This window comes from Oratosquilla oratoria, chromosome 4 (assembly GCF_046742065.1).
Source record: "Oratosquilla oratoria isolate Oo_2021 chromosome 4, ASM4674206v1, whole genome shotgun sequence".
NCBI classification, from domain to species: domain Eukaryota; kingdom Metazoa; phylum Arthropoda; class Malacostraca; order Stomatopoda; family Squillidae; genus Oratosquilla; species Oratosquilla oratoria.
The window spans coordinates 55,896,649-55,917,772 of NC_134780.1; the positions used below are offsets into that span (position 1 = coordinate 55,896,649).

The 21,124-nt window shown below is 36.7% G+C and overlaps 1 protein-coding gene across 9 annotated transcripts in view; it reads right to left on the reverse strand.

Annotated features, from left to right (window-relative positions):
- LOC143024861 (cytochrome P450 6k1-like) overlaps positions 1-21,124 on the reverse strand; it is a 73,388-nt gene that overhangs the window by 6,423 nt on the left and 45,841 nt on the right. For 3 of the 9 annotated variants that reach the window (XM_076184181.1, XM_076184179.1, XM_076184180.1), the window contains exons 2-8: positions 19,393-19,458; positions 18,943-19,122; positions 16,294-16,963; positions 15,619-15,837; positions 15,018-15,078; positions 14,726-14,916; positions 10,600-14,413 (exon numbers count right to left, since the gene is read on the reverse strand). In XM_076184181.1, coding sequence (XP_076040296.1) covers positions 14,244-14,413; positions 14,726-14,916; positions 15,018-15,078; positions 15,619-15,837; positions 16,294-16,963; positions 18,943-19,113 — 1,482 coding nt within the window. In that variant the 5' untranslated portion in view covers positions 19,114-19,122; positions 19,393-19,458 and the 3' untranslated portion in view covers positions 10,600-14,243. Of the gene's footprint in view, positions 1-10,088; positions 10,489-10,596; positions 14,414-14,725; positions 14,917-15,017; positions 15,079-15,618; positions 15,838-16,293; positions 16,964-18,942; positions 19,123-19,392; positions 19,459-21,124 lie in introns of those variants that run through there. The other 6 variants (XM_076184186.1, XM_076184184.1, XM_076184182.1 and 3 more) reach the window with 4 other exon arrangements.

A 21,124-nucleotide genomic window follows, 5' to 3' on the forward strand; every position in this document is an offset into this window, starting at 1 on the left:
TTCCTAACAACCTTTTTATCTCTAATGTAACTATAGAATTCTTTGGGATTCTCTTTGGATTTCTCAGCGATGTTCATTTCGTATTGTCGTTTTCTTTTTCTTATTGTCTTTTTTAAATCTCTCTGTATTGATACATAACTTTCATAGTCATTAGATGCACCCGAGCACTTATATTTCTTATAAGCCTGTCTCTTTTTAGCAATACTTTTTTCAGTTTCTTTGTCGAGCCACTTTGGGCGAGCCTGATTTGGGGGATGTCTGTCCTTAAAAGGAATGTAAGTTTGAATCATCTTAGTGAGCGTATTTTGAAATATTTCCCACATCTGATCTACAGGCCTTTCATTTAATTTTGCCTCCCAATCCGTAAGGTGAAGCTCCTGACGTAGTCCTATGAACTGAGCTTTACTGAAATCGGGTATTTTAGAAGCACAAGTATCTATTCTAAAATTGTTTAGGAGTTTGAATCTGACTAAGTTGTGATCACTATTTGCAACAGATTCACCGACTTCTACATCAGTTACCATGCTTTCGCGGCTAGTGATCAATAAATCGAGTAAGTTTCCATATCTTGTGGGCTCTGTTACATGCTGAATTAAGTAATTGTCACCAAGAAAATCAATCAAGCGAGTACCTATATGGCCATGTTCAAGGGTCATCCAATCAATGTCAGTAAAATTGAAATCACCCATTATCAATAAATCCCGGTTGCAGAAACTAGACAGTTCTTGAAATAACAGTTTGTCGTCTGCTAATGATAATGTCTTTGGCCTATATATTACACCTATATTCATTTTTTGTCCATTTGTTTGGGTTAACTCAACCCACAAACTATCATATGCATCCTGTTTCACTTTCTCTAAAACACAAGCATGAACATTGTTTTTAACGTACAATAGAACACCCCCACCTTTCTTGTGGTTTCTATCCTGATGAAAGTGTTTAAATCCCGAAATATTAAATTCAGCTTCGAACTCTGTACCATTTAACCATGTCTCAGTTATTCCTATCATATCCAGATTTTCGCTTTTGACATACGCCTGTATTTCTTGAAATTTGTTCCTAATACTACGAGCATTAAAGTACATAGTTTTAAGAAACTCGTGATTATTTCTTTTTGACACATTTTGAGTTTCAATATCATGTCTTATATTATCATTTTGTTTTTTATTTATGCCTTGCTCTATATTATTATTATTTGGTCCTTCATTGACATTCGATGCCTCATTAACATTTCTCCTATCAAAATTAACATTTCCCCCATCCTGGACATCTGGTCGATCACGGTCATCCGATTTATTTTGTACATTTTTTACATTTTGTCCCCCTACGTCACCGTGATTCACGCCGGCCTCCCGTCGTTCAGTGACATTATGTCCAGCATCCCTTTCTAAAATTATATTTTGTCCTCCAGTGACATTATATCCTACCGTGATATTTTTTCCTCCACTATAATTACATCCCATCGTGATCTTTTGTCTTCCACTGTCATTACATCCTATCTTGATATTTTGGCCTTCATTAACATTCTGTCCGGTATCTCTTCCTAAAATTATATTTTGTCCTTCACTGACATTATATCCTACCGTGATATTTTCTCCTCCATTATCATTACATCCTATCGTGATATTTTGTTCTCCACTATCATTATTTCCCATCGTGATCTTTTGTCCTCCACTGTCATTACATCCCATTGTGACATTTTGTCCTCCACTGTCATTACATCCCATTGTGACATTTTGTCCTATGACATTATATCCTAATGTGACATTTCGTCCTCTAGCGACATTACATCCTATCATGATATTTTGGCCTTCATTGACATTCTGTCCGGTATCCCTTCCTAAAATTATATTTTGGCCTTCACTGACATTATATTCTACCGTGATATTTTCTCCTCCATTATCATTACATCCTATCGTGGTATTTTGTTCTCCACTATCAATACTTCCCATCGTGATCTTTTGTCCTCCACTGTCATAACATCCCATTGCGACATTTTGTCCTATGACATTATATCCTAATGTGACATTTTGTCCTCTACCGACATTATATCCTAAAATTATATTTTGTCCTATACTGGTACATTGTTCTACATTAATGCTATACTCTACACTGTTTTCCCAAGTACATTCTATTTCCCCTTCCCTTTGGCCTTCTACCCTAAAAAAGGAGCTAGTTCATTACAAACTCCCACAATGAGGTTTGTAAGAACATCTTTGCCTCTGTATATCTATATAATAAAAGGCTTCTTTCTCCTTATAATGGAGGTACCAAAAAAACTTTTACTCCCATACAGGGGAGTGACCAAATCAAAGTATACACCTATTTCACAATCATACTTACATCCATCTGTTGTCCCTCCTATCTTAGTTCTTCATGGATGTAAGGTCATTCGTGTTCCCTGCCACACTCCTCAGGTCAGTAGTAGTAGAGTAAGACGGCACCTCTACAGCAGGTCCCAGCAGCCAAAACTGGTTTACTCCAATGCTTCATTATGAGGCAATCCCCACCCCCATTCACTTGAGAAATACATAAGAGCAGACGAAAAGAAATGTCTTCAAGGTGCCATTACCTCATCCATTTACAACTATTCTATTCACTCTTATCTTCTGTACTTTCTTCCCTACTCAACATTTTTCTTGCATTCAACACCACTTTCACCTTGTCCATCCACATCTGAAAGTTTATCTAATCCCAACCCTCCCACATGATCCAGTACTCATGCAGAAACTTCCGATTGCTTTTAAACAGATTTCCCCTATTCTGTATATTTGCAACACTCCACAAAGCTTTGGTCAACCCTGCCATATTTCTTCTACAAATCATATGTGAAAAATGTATTAGCTTTATTCTGGAATCATGTAGAACAAAATCCTTTTATAACAAATGTCTTACCACGCTGTTAAATATAAGTTTAGAATGCACAATTCTATAAATTACTTCTCTATAAGGAAATAACTTTCAAGTTTATGTTAAAATGTCAAACAACTAAAAAAAAATTAAGATTACATCAATTATTTATATAAATCACTACCATTTACATACACAGACCAAAAAGACCCTTCCCTCCTAATAAAAGTGTGGTCTATGCAAGGCATATACCCAGCCTTCACCCATGCCACACCTATCCAACACCCAATAGTTGTCCCCTCTATCTTAGCTCTTTGTGCGTGAAAGGTCATCTGTCTTCTGCCACTTATTGGTTGGAAGCAATAAGGTGCAGCACCTCCACAGCAGGACCACAGCTGAAACTGGTTTACCCCCTACCACCCCTTTATTATATAATGACCCTTTCCCATCATCCATTCCAGAATTTACAGAGCAGACATGAAGAAATCCCTTACAGACATGTCAATTTTTCGTCCATTCAAAACCATTCTCCACAATTTTGTACCCTGGGTCTCCTTTACTCTATTCATCCCAATCTCAGTCTTCTCAAGCTTACTCCATCTAGCTCTAACTTCCACTCTTTTTGTCTTTCTTTACTCTTTTCTCCATATAGCCAAACTATCCCAGTGTTCATTAATGAACCTTATCTGCCAGCTCTCTTTACACCCCAGATCTATGCCTTATTTCCTCATTTCTCACTATCCATCCTCATAAACCTTATCATACTTCTTGGATGTTTTATCTTGAACACTACCAAATGATAACACATGCATATACCAAGGGCTTTCCCCCCATTACAAGTGAGGTAGCTAAAATCAAAGGCATAAATCCACTCCCACCCATTTCATCCCCACATACTCCACTCCCATTCACCACCCCTCGCTCCCTCTTTTCTTGGCTCCTCTTGGATGATGGGTCTTGCGCACACACACACACGCGTACGTCAGATTCAAGGCGAAGATTGGAACTCCGGAAAAGAAGGGCAATTTTTGTGGATCTCAACGACGAGGGAGTACCTTTGTTGTATTAGTTGGGAAGGGGAAAGCTCATGGTGTAGTGGGAATGTGAAGAAAAAGGAGAAAGAGAGGGATTACTGAGGAAAGTGGAAGGAAAGAGGAAGGGGATGAACAGCCCCCAGATGTTAGGAGGGATGTAAACAAATGGGGGGGCAGAATACACAGACGAGGAACAAGGAAGCAGAGGTGTCAAAAGCAGAAATATAGATAATAGCAGCTCAATGGAAAGAGAAGATAACTGCTTTTATGGATTTAATGAGGGAGGTGAAAACCTCCCTGACTAGTAAATCTAGAGGAAAAACTAAAATAAATTAACGAAACATGGGAGGTTAGGTTTAACCAATTAACACTAGTTACCCAAAGAGTTGATAAACTGGAGGAACTAAAGAAGGAGAATAAAAACCTAACTAAAGAAATAGAAGAATTTAAGAGACAGTTAAAGAAGTAAAAGGTGAGAATGAGGAATTAAAGACGAATAATAAAGAGAATAAAGAGTCCATAGCAAAAGAAGCACAGGGTTGGAGAAAAGTCCAAGAACAACAAAGTTGTATTTAGAGATACAGTGAAACAACAGATAAAAGAACAAACTGAGGACACAGTTATTAAAGTGATGAGAGAAAAGGAGAATATAGTAAGAGACTTAGCGAACAAAAAGAAATGTATAATTATATTAGGGATAAGAGAAGTATAATCCAAAAAGGACCACAAGAGGAAAAGGAAAAGGTAAACAAGACATTAGAAGTAGTTCAAGAGGATGGACAAGAAACAGGGAAAGAAATCAAAGAAATATATAGACTAGAGAAATATAATACAGATAAGACCAGACCAATTAAGATAAAATTCAGGTCACAAACGACAGCACAGAATATCTTAGCAAAACAGGGAAACTAGCAGACAGTGAACAACATAAAAAGAGAAATGAATGAAGAGGAGAGAAGAAAACAAAAAGACTTGAAGCTAAAGAAAAATATGAGAAAAGAACAGAGAAAAAGAGAAATTCCATTGGAGAGTAGTGGATATGAAAGTGAAGAAATGGTTCACAGCAGAGAAAAACAGAAAGGAAACAGAAAACACGATGGAAGTAGCAGAAAATGAAAAGTATCTTACACATAGATGGTTTAATAACAGGCTTGAATGAACTGAATGAGTACCTGAAGGAAAAAGATCCGGACATAATGGGAATTGTAGAGACAAAATTGAAAGGTCCATTACCACCCAACAGTGTAGGACATGGTGCATATAATTATTGGATTACAAACAGAGAGGTAAAACAAGGGGGTAAAGTTATATTCCTAAGGATATAAATGTGAGGAATATCACATATGGAAAGAATAGAGATGATTATGATGGAAGTGAAGGACAAGGATGGGAAGAGCAGGAAGTGTGTAGTAAATTATGTGTCTCCTTAAGGGACCGTCAGGTTGCTTTATAAGGGAGCATGTCCTATAACTTTTTGAATCTCTTTGATGAACTTAGGTATAATTACCATTTACATTTGTCTATAATTCCCCTGGGTATTGTATTCCTCACATGTATATATAAAGTGTAGTGAAGATATAATGAAGTTATAATGAAGTTTAATGAAGCTGTAATTAATCATATGGAAATCCTTCCACATAATTAAGCTTGGTATATATTGCAAGCTTAGATTCTGGGGAATATTTGTTATATTGTACATTTGACCAAACTTATACCTCTGATTTATTGTGAATTTTCTTTTCTGAACATTTCAAAGATGCTGCAAAATTCAGGTTTCATAAATAGTAAAAAAAAATTAAATAAAATTTCTTTTATTTTTTAATATAGGAAATAAAGAGCATAATTTTATCTTTCAAATGAAACAAAAATGACAAAAATCCATCAAGAACAACCGAAGAAATAACAACAAAAAGAACAAAAACATTAAATGTACATGAGAAGGCATTTAAATTTTGCGCGACATTTTTAAAAGGCCCCAGCCCCATAGTCCCCGCTTTTGGTCACTTTACCACTTTTACTTTTCACTTTTTTTCTCCTCTCGTTTCTTGTCTCTTCTTTCGAGGGCAGACTTATGAATATGGGTGTAGGGTTCTTCAAGAAGAGGAACAACAAATCCTTCTTTATAACCAACATTGTTGGATGCTGTCCTCTTCGTTTGTTTGTTTTTTTCCTTCTCGTTTCTTCATCTGGCACGCAAGGGCCTTCACTGCATTCTTCCTCCTTCCTCGCTGGCTTTTCGTCAATCTTGCCATGATTACCGCAAGAAATTACAGTGAGGAATCAAAAATATGAAGCACGGTGAGAGCTTCAAAAGAACGTGACCTCACTTTGACGTTTGGATGGGTACTGATGCCCTGATGTGTGCTATATCTGGATCTATGCTTGTGGGAGGAGTTGCTAAATACCTCCATAAACACAATTCCGTAGCAAAAAACAAAATAGCTATAGAAAAAATTAACGCTATTACAATATACAGAATATTTGATACGCAATGGGGTTGCCAGAGGTTGCCAATAATTTATCTATTTTATTCTGTATAAAAAGATAGAAACGAAATACAGCTCTATAACTTTGTAGGAGTGTTGCCAACATCATAGAGATTCTTTTTAAATGTTTTCCTAAAATTTGTTCATGTACCAGATTTTTTCGAATAATTGACCCTGACGGACCCTTAAACGGCCTCGTGGGAAGAGAGAAAACACAAAAATATGTTAGAAGACACAAGGATAACACTAAATAAGATAATGGAAGATAGAGGAAGAATAGTTATAATGGGTGACTTTAATTGTAAAGAAATCTGCTGGGAAGAGATGACAGTGAAGGGTGGAGATGACCTATGGGGAAATGTACTATTTGATATGATTATAGAACATACAATGACACAATGGATACAAGAGAATACTAGGTATAGAAATGAGGAAGAACCATCAACACTGGACCTAATAATCACATCAGAACCTGAAATAGTGGACAAGATTGAATATAAGACTCCAATAAGTAAAAGTGACCACATATTGATTGAACTGGAACTGAGGAAAAATACATGGAAAAAATAACAATATAGAAAGGGAAGATGGATGTATGATTTTTTTTTTTTTTTTTCTATAAAACAAGAGAATTTTTTCAAAAAGCAAACTGGGAAAGGATACACATGGAGGAAACAACAGTAGAAGAGAAATGGAATATTTTGACAAAAATCTATAAAGGAGTGGAAAAGTATGTTCCAAGACAAATACAAGAAAAAGGATATGTAAAGTGTTGGTACAACAAAAGATGTAGGGAGTTAAAAGACAAAAGGGATAAAGCTTGGATAAAATGGAAAAAAGACAAGCCCTGAAAAATGGAAATATACTAGTTATAGAAATCATTATGTACAAGTGTGCAGAGCAGAAAAGAGAAAATATGAAAAAGATGTCATAGAAAAATGTACAGATCAACCAAAACTATTTTACAGATTTGTAAACAACAAACTTAAAAACAAGAATTAGAGAAAATAAGACAAGGAGTTGAATACACAAGAGGAAACAGAAATAGCAGAAATTATGAACAAGCATTTTAAATCAGTGTTTATGAGGATGAACATACAACCTAGAGATATCAAGTGGGAGGAGAAAGTACCTCCTATGAAAGAGATAGAAGTAACAAGGAATGAAATAATGAATCACTCGAGTAATCTTGATGTCAGAAAATCACTTGAACCAGATGAAATGGCAAACTGGATTTTGAGAGAATGCAGGAATGAACTAACAGACAAAATACAGTCTAATAAGCAGTTCATTGAAAGAAGGAAAAGTTCTAGAAGATTGGAAAAGAGCAAATATAGTACCAATATATAAAGGGGGAAACAAGGAACACCCTACTAACCAGAGCTATGGAGTTGGAACACAAAACCTCTGACTCCGACTCCTCTAATTTAGGCACCACCGACTCCAACTCCTCTTCATGTAATTAACTGATTATGGCCTACATATTTTATAAAGCCTATACAACACACATACACTCCAATCTTGAGTAGACTTATATCATTATAACAGGTTTATATCAAAGAATAAAGATGTATGTTATAGTGTGACTTTCCTTTTGTTCTTATCTTGTGGTCAACATGTCTTTTGAGCAAGGAAACGAGAAGGCAGGAGAGAGGTTATCTTGTGGTCATTGCACAAAACCCCCATTAATACTTTATAACTGAAGTAGAGACAAAATTTTTGAAAGGATATTGAAGAAAATTCAGTAAAAATCTATAATGCAAGACATTTGGCATAATATATATCTTTGCAAATAAGTGATAAGTACATTTCAAAAACAAAATATTTTTATACCTTGGTCTTAATGTACTGAAATTATCGACACACGTACCTCTTGGTTTAACTACATACTGGTACTGCTATGTGATTATTGCAATGGACATTACTCTGGTTCTGGAACCAATCTTATCAATACGAGTACAATACAAGATACAGCTAAACATGTTTGAAACACGAAACTTTTTTTTTTTCAACTTTAAATATCCTTATTTCAATAACACAATGTAACACATGTTTTGTTTATTTGTATTTTTTCATATTTATATATGTATTTCGTGTCACTGAATCCAAATATCACGAGTTTTGACGTAACATCGATATTTCTTTATTCTTGATTTTATATTTTATTGTTATATACGCAACCTTTCTCTACAGTAGTTAATTGATTCAATCTACTTTAGCATTCTAAGGATAATTATACATCTAGTATTTTTTTCATAATATGAAGTGTATTTAAGAGCTACAATATTAGTAAGAACAAAATAAACAACACAACTTTGCACTGCAAGTGTTTTGATGACTCTTCTCATGATCAGAAGTGCTTTGACGATCGAGATTTTCTAGAATGCATGCTTTCGTCTTTTCTGACTAGTGACTATATGTAATCTCCCATCATAGCAGTATTCCATCGTCCTTGATATCTTCTTTCCATAGTTGCAATACCCTGATGAAATCTCTCGCCATGCTCCTCACTGACAGCCCCCAAGTTTTCGGGGAAGAAATCTAGGTGAGAATGTAAGAAATGTATCTTCAAGGACATACGACAACCAAGTTTCCTGAAGTTCTCAATAAGCTTTGCCACTATTTGTTTATAATTAGGGTCCTTGTGATTTACCTTGGGTCCAACAAATATACCACCCTTGAGCTTAGCCTCAGATAGCTTGGGAAACATGAGACAAATTTCTTGGAAACTTTCGCCTCCAAAATCCAAAGCCTTCACATACTGTTTAATTAACCCTAGCTTAATATGAAGTGGGGGTAATAAAACTTTTTTCGAATCTACTAGAGGCTGTCTGAGAACATTTAACATTCCTGGCTGCAGTTCAACTCTTGGGGGCCAATGAACTTTATTATAATGATCATCATCAGCCCTGCTGTCCCATAAACAAAGAAAACAGGAATACTTTGTGTATCCCCCTTGTAAGCCAAGCAAAAAGGCTAGCATCTTGAAATCACCACAAACATCCCATTTGAATTCAGCATAATTGATTTTTTCAAGAAGCTGTTTGACATTATGATAGTTTTCTTTCTTCTGTACTGAGTGTGCATGAGGCAAAGATGGGTTTTTATTTCCATTGTGGAGCAATACTGCTTTGAGACTTCGTGTTGAGCTATCTATGAACAGTCGCCATTCTGCAGGATCATGTTCGAGTCCAAGGGCTGTAAACAAACCAGTAACATCCTTACAATAACACATATCATCACTAAAGTCATAGTAAATTTTAGATTCTTCATGTCGTTTCCGGTACACAGATGTCCTGCAGTCTTCTCCTAGTAGATTCCATTCTTTCATCCTTGATGTAAGAAGCTCAGCTCCTGACTTAGTAAGACCTAAGTCTCTGATTAAGTCATCTAGCTCACTCTGACTTGGAAAGTGAGGCTCCGAAGTCGTTCTTGGTGCGAAATCTTCGTCTCCCATTTCATGGCTGCTGCTACCTGCTGACCCTTCAGATGAAATTTCCATTGCATCTTCCATCTGGAAAGAAAGAAATAACTAAATATAGCAACTTCAACAAAGACGAATAGCATTAGTATTCCATACATCTTTAGGAAAGTGAATGTATATTAAGTACTTAATACTGAAGTTAATTAAAAGTAAAGAGAGTATGATAAAAATAAACTTGCATTTTCTGGTGGTTGTGGTACTGGTAAGCTATCATCATGTGGGACAGGTGCTCTAGATGATGGTATGTCTGGATACTGCAGAGCTTGTCTTCCTTTCACTTTCCTGTACTTCGTCACATCAATCATACAAAAGTAGCAGTCGTCGTGATGGTTCTTCGGCTCTCTCCATATTCTAGGAATGGCAAAAGGCATTGCCCTTCCTGTACCTCTCAGCCATCCTTCTAGAGTAGATCGGCAGCTTCCACATATCACATGAGGTGCCCATGGCTTGTCCTGGTCACCCATGAGCATTCCGAAATAGAGTCTGTACACTATCCACACTTTAGCACCTCTCACGATCTTATGTAGTACTTGTTTTTTCCCAATATAATAACCACACACATAGCAAAATGTATCAGGAGAATTTTCACATCCTCTAGTAGCCATCTTAACAGATAAATAGTTCAGTCATTGATCTGAAAGAGAAAATTAGATAAACATTTAGTAGCAGACCACATAACAATTCCAAAATATACATGGTAACATTGAAATTATATGTATTTCTATAACAGTCGATGATACAGAAAAAATAATTGCATATTTGAAATCAGCAGGAAAAATGGATTAATAAACTCTAAAAAAATACAATAAACAAAACTTTTGAAAAAAAATGTTACGTTGTGTAATTCAACATTAAAAAGTATAGAGGGGAAAAAAAGAAGGGGAAAGGAGAGAAGAGTTTATTAATGCATTAGTCTACAGTTGAAATCATAATTATCCTACTGATTGGCAACGCAGCAGTGGGAGAAACAATGCATATGGAACTTGACAGGAATATTACAGCTCCAGTGACTGTGTGTCAACAGAAAGTGTAAAATGGAGGTGTTTATTTAATTTATTCAAGTAATACTTTGGATGCTTATCGGTCTATGTATAAATTTGAGAGCCAGCATTGCACAAGGACATTTTGGGGGTTTTGTGCAATGACCACAAGATAAGATGATGAGATTTATTACATTTTATAAAATTATGTTTTTCTTTTTATATAATCTACTTATAAGGAGTGCACACTGCATAACTCTACAGACTAAACAAAGGCCTTATAAAGTGTAAATTCAACTGGAGTCGGAGTCGGTATATTTTTACCGACTAACTCCAGTGACAATGTAATTGCTTCTGACTCCGACTTCAACTCCACAGCCCTCCTACTAACTACAGACTGGTCTCTCTTACAAGTACGATAGCTAAAATTTGTGAAAGAATTATCAAAACTAGATGGGTAAGGCATCTGGAAAAAAACAACATACTAAATCCAAGGCAATTTGGATTTAGACAAGGACGATCATGCATCACAAACTTAATATGTTTCTATTCAAGGCTAATAGATGTAATACAAGAAAGAGATGGATGAGCTGATTGTGCATTTCTAGACCTGAAAAAAGCTTTTGATAAGGTCCCACATAAGAAATTGCTAAAGAAATTAGAAACTACAGGAGGAATACAGGGCACACTGCTGAAGTGGATGGAAGACTTCTTGCATGAAAGAAATATAGAGTGGTGATAAGAGACAAATACTCTAATTGGGATGAAGTGATTAGTGGAGTTCCACAAGGAACAGTTCTGGCCCCAATAATGTTTGCTATATATATTAATGATATGGATAAAGGAATTGAAAGTTATATGAGCTTCTTTGCGGATGATGCAAAATTGTTGAAAAAAAGTGAACACTGTAGAAGATAGTGAGTTGCTACAGTGATCTCAATAAAGTATGGGAATGGAAAAAGAAGTGGGAGATAGAATTCAATATTAAGAAGTGTAGTATAATGGAATTTGGAAGAAGCAAAAAAAGAATAGTGGGATCATATAAATTGGGAAAGGAAGAAATTAAAAAAGTAGAAAATGAGAAGGAACTGGAAGTCATTATTATGAATAATATCTCACCTGAGAAACATATAAACAACATTTTTGGAGAAACTTATAATCTAATAAGAACAATCAAAGTGGTATTTACATACCTGGACAAAGAAATGGTGAAGAAAATACGGGTCACTTTGATAAGACCAAGATTGGAGTATGCAGCGATGACGTGGTCACCAAGTACAAAAAAATGTAAAACAAAACTTGAAAGAATACAAAGAGCAATTACAAAATTGGCACCAACACTCTCAGAACTATCATATGAAGAGAGACTAGCAAAACTTGAGCTACAGACATTAGAGCAAAGAAGAGAGAGAGGAGACTTGATAACTACTTATAGAATCATGAAAGGTATAGAAACTATTGATAGAGAGGATCTAATAAAATGGGATAGTAGAGATACAAGAGGACACGGAAAGAAAATCAAGAAAGACAGTTATAGAAGAGATCTAAAAAAAGAACAGCTTTCCCCACAGGATAATAGACATTTGGAACAAGTTAAATGAGAATGTGGTTTGTGCAAAAATGATACACGAATTTAAAAATAGTCTAGATAAAATGAGATATGAAGACGGGACACCATGAGCATAGCTTCCCTTCCCGTAATATACAACTAGGTAAACACACACACACAGGAGAAAAAAGTATAAAAAAAAAAAAAAAAAAAAGAGTTAAAATTAAGAAGGACCTGGGAGTCATTGTTATGAATAATATGTCACCTGAGAAACAAATAAATAAGATTTTTGGTGAAACTTATAATTTAATAAGAACAATCAAAGTGGCATTTACATACCTGGACAAAGAAATGGTGAAGAAAATACTAATCACTCTGATAAGACCAAGATTGGAATATGCGGCAACGATGTGGTCACCAAGTACAAATTTTTTTATAAAAAAAAACTTGAAAGAATACAAAGAGCAATTACAAAATTGGCACCAACACTCTCAAAACTATCATATGAAGAGAGACTAGCAAAACTTGAGCTACAGACACTTGAGCAAAGAAGAGAGAGAGGAGACTTGATAACTATTTACAGAATCATGAAAGGCATAGAAATTATTGATAGAGAGGATCTAATAAAATGGGATGATAGAAATACAAGAGGACACGGAAAGAAAATCAAGAAAGACGTCTATAGAAGAGATCTGAAAAAGAACAGCTTTCCTTACAGAGTAATAGACAGTTGGATCAAGTTAGATGAGAAAGTAGTGTGTGCAAAAACAATACATGAATTTAAAAATAGTTTAGATAAAATGAGATATGAAGACAGGACACCACGAGCATAGCTCCCCTTCCCGTAAAATACAACTAGGTAAATACATATATATATATATAAAATAGATAGTAGATTGGACTATGTATCATGATGAATTTTACTGAACGATTTACCTTACCAACCTCTACCCACAAAAACACAAGAGGATTTCTGAAACCAGAATAATTTTGCTTGGAATTAGCTACAGCAGAATCCTTCAGGTGAACAAAATACTCCAAAGTTAATTTCACCAGTTTCTACTTTGTTCAACCCACTAATGCTGGAAAAGGTTTCTCCAATGTGAATAAAATGGCCTGGTACTAGTCATTACTGAAGTCTTTATATGTGATCAAAATAGGTCCATACTTTACTTTATTTTTATAATGATCTCCACTGGTCAATGTTGACCATGGATGTTGCACCCCATGAAGAGCACAAGCCAGGGCTAAATGATATCATGGACCAGCAGTTACCCAAGTTGTAGGACCCATCTCTCCCTATTACTTATGGATCCAAAGAAACAGAAAGGCTGTGACAGTTTGGCATCAGCACCATCGCAGGAGTTGCTAGAGAGATGCTGTTATACAACAGTGGAAAACCTATGGGACTTAAACTCCTGATTAAGTTACAAAGTTGGATGTCATTGGGTAGTACCAAAGAAGTAGGCAAAATTGTTTTAAAACGATTAATCAACCTATCCTTTTTTATTTATTCTTTTTTAATTCAATAAAATCAGTTGCAATTAGTATGAAAAATTCCTTCAAGTAAAATACAAAGATTATACCCCTAACAATTTTTTTTTTCAAATCTTGCACTAACCCCAGTTTTTATTCATATAAGGGTTGACCCACCCCACCCATCCTTTAAGCATGAAGAGAGCTCATCTCACAAGTGGTGAGGTGCCTAAAAGTCAAGTTTCTTCACAATCAAAAGAATAAGTTACCAAGTTGACTTTTTTCAACAATCTACAGGATGTAGCAAATGACCATATTACTTGGGTTTGAGTCTTCTTAAATACTGGTTGTAGCAAGAATATGAGTTACCTGGGCTGAACTTTTTCAACCTTCTACTGGTTGGAATTTCACGTATAAGCCATCTTTGGTAGCGATCAGGTTTGGACTTGGTCGCAGGGGAGGCACATTCTCGTGACCTGGGACAGGCACCATTTCTAATTTGAGAATGAGATGTGCCAGTAGCAACTTTGATTCCAGAAGAGCAAACCGCATGCCTGATGGGATCAGAGGAGAAATCTTTGTAGTTAATGGAAAATCAAATTTCATTTCTCCAATGAATAGAATTTACTCATGCACTGTTTCCAACAACCAGCAAGGGGATAGTTTACCCAAGGACATCTTGCCTCCATACACATTTCAGCTGGATATATAGTGCCATTGGTTAGGTCACCATGACTACATAAGGCTAATGTAGACTATTAGCTTGAGTTACTTGATTACACTGTCAGGAAAGATGTGTATGAATCTTCTTGAATGTCATTGGGCAAAACCACATGGATCTTCACTACATGAGTGGCAACACTAACCAATGCAGTTCCTTGGTCCTTGGCCAAAAGACATGAAAGAAAATGCTTTCTCTGCTGTCTTGTTTTCTGGAAGGAACCGCTCTGGCCTGAAAGACTCTGGATCCTCAAATATCTCAGGGTTTCTGTTGATTGTCCAGATAGGAAGTCCAATGATTGTTCCTTTTTCAATCTTCAGGTTGTACTGAGGGAGCCTGGAAATATGTTCATGCAACTTTCACCCTCATCACTGTATGGAATACTAGTCCTATATCTCAAGTAGCATTAAATGGTGAAATCAAGATAAAATACATACACATAGTCTTTGGTGCATGTCCTATCCATGTAACCTGCTGGCGGATAAAGCCTCAATGATTCTGAAGACAAATTATTAAGTAAGATAAGAATTCAATGAAACATAAAAAATGTTCACCTAACATTTTTCCCTGTCTTTTTTCAACTTCTCACCCATTACCTGCCATGCAAAGTGGCCAGACACAAATGCCTTAGTCAGAGCAATTCAGTGATTCAACATTATTACATGCCATTCCTGCCATCATATGTTACACCTTTCAGTGAGACTCAAACTGCCATCCATCTATACCAGGGGTCACCAAACCATTGCCTGTTGCCTGCAAGGTCAGTTCATCTGGTTGGCCATCACATCGTACATGCCAAACATTTTATGAAAAATTATATTTTTTCTAAAACTTTTTTGGAAGACTATTTAACATGTATTGAACAAAATAGTTATGCAGCCCATGCTCATCATTCTCTCAGTTATTGGGTCTGCTGTGAAATTTGGTGACCCCTTCTCACCTCTAAACACCACTCCCTTCACCCATTCAGTCACCACATTCACTGAAATATCATTGTATATTTCATAAACTATAACTGGAATTCAAAATCCTCCTCACCATGTAGACAAGCATCAAGGTACTTGGCTTCCCCTAAGGCTTGGTAAGTTAATCCCCCATGGATTTCAACCAGACCTTTGATCTCCTCTCGAAGTTTTCGTTGGGCATCTTGGTGCTTGGCCAACAAAAAGACTGTGAAGGCCAGAGCAGATGCTGTTGTCTCATGACCAGCGATGAGGAACAAGACTGACTGTGAGATTATGGTATTTACAGTAACAGCTGAAAACAAACAATAAAGCATGGATGAGCAACACAACTACCCTCTACACATGACAATGTTTGTACACAGAAAGTTCCCTAGAAATGCCCTATTCATGTATAACATTTAAAACAGCCTTGATCTCAAATTGCAGGTTCAACAATGGTGATACTGGGTAAGTGTGCTATGGTCAGCCTGATTTCATTGCATATAAAAGGGTAGTTGGTCTAGTTTACTATCTCCATCTCTTATCCAGTGGTCTGTGCCAAACTGATACCACTGTGGTCTTTAACTACCAATTCCTATTGAACTGTACACTAGAGGGCACCAACAAAACACATGAAACTATTTTATTATGTTTATGCAAAAGAGTTACAGAAATTCTTTCACACCAGTCTTGCATCCCTCCCATTGTGCACTGTCACTCTCACTGATGACATTTTTTTTTTTTTAATCTGGTCGCTGAAAATACTTACGATATTTGTTTTGCTTTTTGTTGTCTTCTTTTGCATCCAACATCAAGTCAAGGAAGTCCCCACGCCTTCCTGAAGTCTTACAATTCTTCAGTGATGACCTGACCACTTCACCTAATATGTCTAAGGAAGGAGGTCCAATCCGTAAATTGAAGAACTGATAAAGTCTTGGGCAGGAAAGAACTAACAAAAACTTCAACAGCACTGTGATGCCTGACTGAGAAGTTGCCTTAATGGCAGCTTTGGAGAATTCGCTTTCCTCATTCTCCAGACAGTTGGACTCAATCCCAAAAGCACATGTGGCAATGGTATCCAAGGTTATTCGACTAAAGGTCCCCTTAAGTTCCATATCACCCTGAAGTCCATGATTAAGGCACCAGTCTACAAGAGCTTGACATTTATTCTCAATCAGGGGCAGAATACCTTTGAGTCGGCCACTGGTGAAGGTAGGTGACACAGTTGTCCGAATCTGTTTCCACCTCTCACCATTCACCATAAAAAGCATTTCACTATAGATGTGGTCTGATTCTGAAAATTCCATCTCCCTCCGGGTGGAGAAATGATCAAAGTCTTTGACCAAGATTTTCTTCAAGATTTCCATATCCTTTACAATCAATTTGGGTTTCACAAATTGATACATTCCAAAGAAAGGTGTCTTGGACTTGGTGAAAATCTGACAATAGAATAAAAATGGAATTAGCAACCAGTGATGGTGATAAATTGAACCTAAACTAATTAAACTTCAAGATGAATTTATGGTGAACAAGTCATATTTTTGAAGGTTGTTGTAAACTGCTGTAGCCATGGTGCAATATTTTTCTTCCACCTTTTCCTTTTTCTATGTAGTCAGGATTTCTGACCAGTCAGCAACAATCAGCTGTGTCCCTCCAGTTATCTCCCACAAACCTTTCTCTCTACAATCATCCTTTATTCTATTCTCCCTTAGTCTTTTATCCACCTACGTCCATTCCCATTACTCTCCTCTCCACATAACTTTTGCTTTTCTCATAACATGTCTGTACTACTCCAATATTCTTTCTTATACTTTCTTACAAAATTTTCCTACCTTTACTGTCCCTCTGTTTTTATTTTCATTCCTGATATTATCCAGCTTCATACATCCATACATCTCTGTCTGATCATCTTCATATTTGTTACATTGAGTTTTTTTCTTGCAGTCTTCTTCATTCCCTAATTTCTGTTCCATATATCAAAGCCAATTTAACCACTGTTGTATATAACCTCCCTGTATCTCTTAACTTTAAATTTCAGACTCGTAGGCATTTCTCAATATCTTCTCTATTTTTTGCATAAGGGAACAAGGAGGAAGGGTCAATGAGTAAATGAAGTAGCCCTGCAATGGATGTTCTGCATCTTGCTGCATTGCTTCTGACCCTAGCAGTGGGCAGGAGGTAGGGATGACCCTTCATTGATGAGAGGAGGTAATGGATGGTGGGTGGGAGTTGGAATGTGTGGGAGTGGGTGCATCCCTTGGTGGGCTACCTCCCTTATAAGAAGGAAGAGACCCTTGGGATGGGTATTCATTGGAGTATTGTACAAACTTAAGGTTTACCAGTGTGATAAGTTCTTTGGGCCCAATCACAGATATGAGGTCACAATATTCAGACTACATGTCAGTGTAAAAAAATCCAATGATATAATCAAATTTGAATTTCATCTGGAGTAGCTCAAGGATGATATGTGAGCCTAAGTGCATTCAGTCTTGGAAAGTTTCACATACCCTGGCATAACAGTGATGAGCAATATCTGGAGGTCCTTTGAAGGACATATTACCCAGTGTCATGAATTCATTTAACACCAGTATTATGGCACTGCCAATATTTATGCAGGACTGAGATATAATTTTTTAAATGGCTTATGATCCCTGTCTTTCTGTGCAGCTATGAAAATGGACAATGAATGCTGACTTCATGAGGCATCTCAATATCTTTTGTGCCAAGAGCCATTGGAGAATCATGGGTATCTTTAGAATGACTTTGTATCAGACTAACATATGTTCCATGAGACTAAGTCATATGTCAGTTGCAAGTACAATTGGCAAATAACTTCAGCTATATGGTGAAGTAACTTTGCTCATGCTAATCCCACTCAAGAGGCAACCTTTGGTGGAGTTGACAATGGGAATGTACACAGAACTCATGGCTAGGGCAAGCAGATTGGTCCTGCCACAAATTGTTTGGAATGGGAAGGGTGGCTACATCAGGGTTTACTTACTGAAACCATGCAGAATGGTGTCAGTATGTGAGTGAAGCAGCAAGACCCTCAGCATGTGCTCCCTCTTGATGTTGAAGATGATTCATCAACAGTCATTTCCTGTTTTGTCACTTGAAATACCAATAATCAATCAATCAATCCGTTTCCCAGGTTTCTCTTGCTGGAGACAAATGACCCCCACATAAATGGCTACAGTGACTTACTACAGTATACTGTTTTCAAAACAGCACTGTAGAGTGTAATTTCTTCGTTATTCATGGCTACTAACTTCATGAAATTGAAAACTGAGTCGAAGATGAAGATCCTAGGTATACAAAGTAAAGCCGTTTTTTTTTTTTTTATTGCACTAGACAACTCTGTCCATGTTTTTTTTTTATTTCATCTGTTACTGACAATGAAAATGGACAACAACCTCACCTTGTGTAAATATTCAAACCGGACTTCTTTGAGGACATAGATAGTATGGCCAAAGATGGGGAGCATGGGAGGCACATAGACACCTTTGGACTGCCAGTACTGGTGGCAGTAGTGGCAGTACCCCAGCAGGAGAGCCACCACTGTAACTGCCAAGGAGACTGTCAGGAACATCTTGAATACCTGTGTGTGGGAGAGAAATTTTGAAATTAAAAATCAAATGAAATGGAAGAGAGAGAGAGAGAGAGACTAGTATTGAAGCTGGGTGAAGCATACCCCTCTTGTATTCACTTGTAGCAACAGAACCTTACCAGCTGAAAAAGGGGATCACCAATCCCTAAAAAGAGAAGAGTACAAAACAAAACAACATGAATTTTTTAATGTAAACTTATACAAAGTTATCTCATATACTTGTATTTCACACATACTTCATGAATATATAATGCAACTTACCACGACCTTTCAGCCACTAGGTGAAGTTCTTTGTCTTGTTTCTGAATGCTAAATTCATGGGTTGGGCTGTGTGCATAACATGAGGAATAGGAAATGAAGAGTAAATGATAGGGAGGCAGAATGTGATAGGAATTCACTACTCTCTGTGCTCAAGTGTATCCCCTCTGTAATATGTGATTAGTCAAGCTAACTTGTGCATGTTAGAATCTATCTACATACAAAGAGCCTCTTCCCCCTTACAGGGGTGGTAGCCAGCCAAGACATGCACCTATTGTTTCCCTCTCATCTTAGCTCCTCATGGATGAAGGAAGGGTCAACCCAGTCTCCTGCCTACTGACTGGGTCAATTGTGTGTCACAACGGCACTGCATTGTGCAATGCAACTGGGTCAATTTTTATGACTCTCTCCCAGATGATATAATAAATTTCTCTAATTGAAACTAGGTCATGTTTCAACTGCATTTATTCAGTGACCTACCACCAAACATCGCATAACCTAATACCAAAAGTGTACAGAAGATATAACTTTACCTTAATTGAAACAGAATAATATTGTAAGATATATGCAAGATGTTATCCACACAGATAAAAACACAAAAGAGGAATATACTAGAATTAATACTTAAAATGAAGAAGTTCAGCAGGTGGGAGAAGGAGAAGGAGAAGGAGAATGAGGAGGAGGAGGAGAATGAGGAGGAGGAGGAGAATCAGGAGGAGGAGGAGGAGAATCAGGAGGAGGAGGAGGAGGAGAAATGGGCAGGGGTAACGAATGTCTCTTCATCCACAAGGAGCTAAGATAAAATAGAAAACAAATGGTTGCTGGATAGGTGCATGTATGTCTTAGCTACCTCCCTTATATGGGGGAAGAAACCTATGTACATAGTCCATCTATATACCAAGGACTTTTCCCCCCTTACCAGAGAGGTAGCCTTGTCAAATGCATATACCCACTCCACTCCCATCCATTACCCTTTCCCCCTCTCATCTTAACTCCTCATGGATGACAGCCATTACAGAGCAGCCATCTTAAAGATACATTATTTTTCATTATTTATGATTCTATGCATATACTACTACTACTACTACAGAATTACGAAGAATGATAATAACTTAAAAATCTATAAGATGGCTGCTATGTTCAGGTATAAATGCCATTGCTCTATATATTTTCATGTGTATAAACAAAAACAATAGGCCACTCTAACTGGAAAATTGTATAATTCATTTTCAGATCCACACACACACCCCCAAAAAAAAAAATATATATATATATATCAATACTTTTAGCTTGATCCTACATACTGAACATTCTCCAGTATCAATTTCTGATAGGCCTTGAATATGATTAATTGCTGTATTCAAATTCCTAATCCTAAGTATACAAGCATACTAAATTCTGTAGCCAATGACCCATTAGTGGCATTATTAACTGATAAAAGTAGCTCATTGAATCCAAAAACACCTTTCATTAGGACTAATTCTCGACAATCCCTCCAGGGGGCAGGAGTGTGCCAGATTAGTCAATATGATTATGCTTTAATTTTTCCACATTCTAAACCACCTGTCTCATAGGCTGTATTTAAGGTTCATTTTTTCAATTATTTCACCTCTTGGCAAGTCTTGGGAAGAAACTTCCTGTGGGATGAGTTTGTACAATGTCTATACTGATCACCCCATTGCACAACATATCTACAACACATACATTATCTTCACTGTCTGGATACTTCACGTGT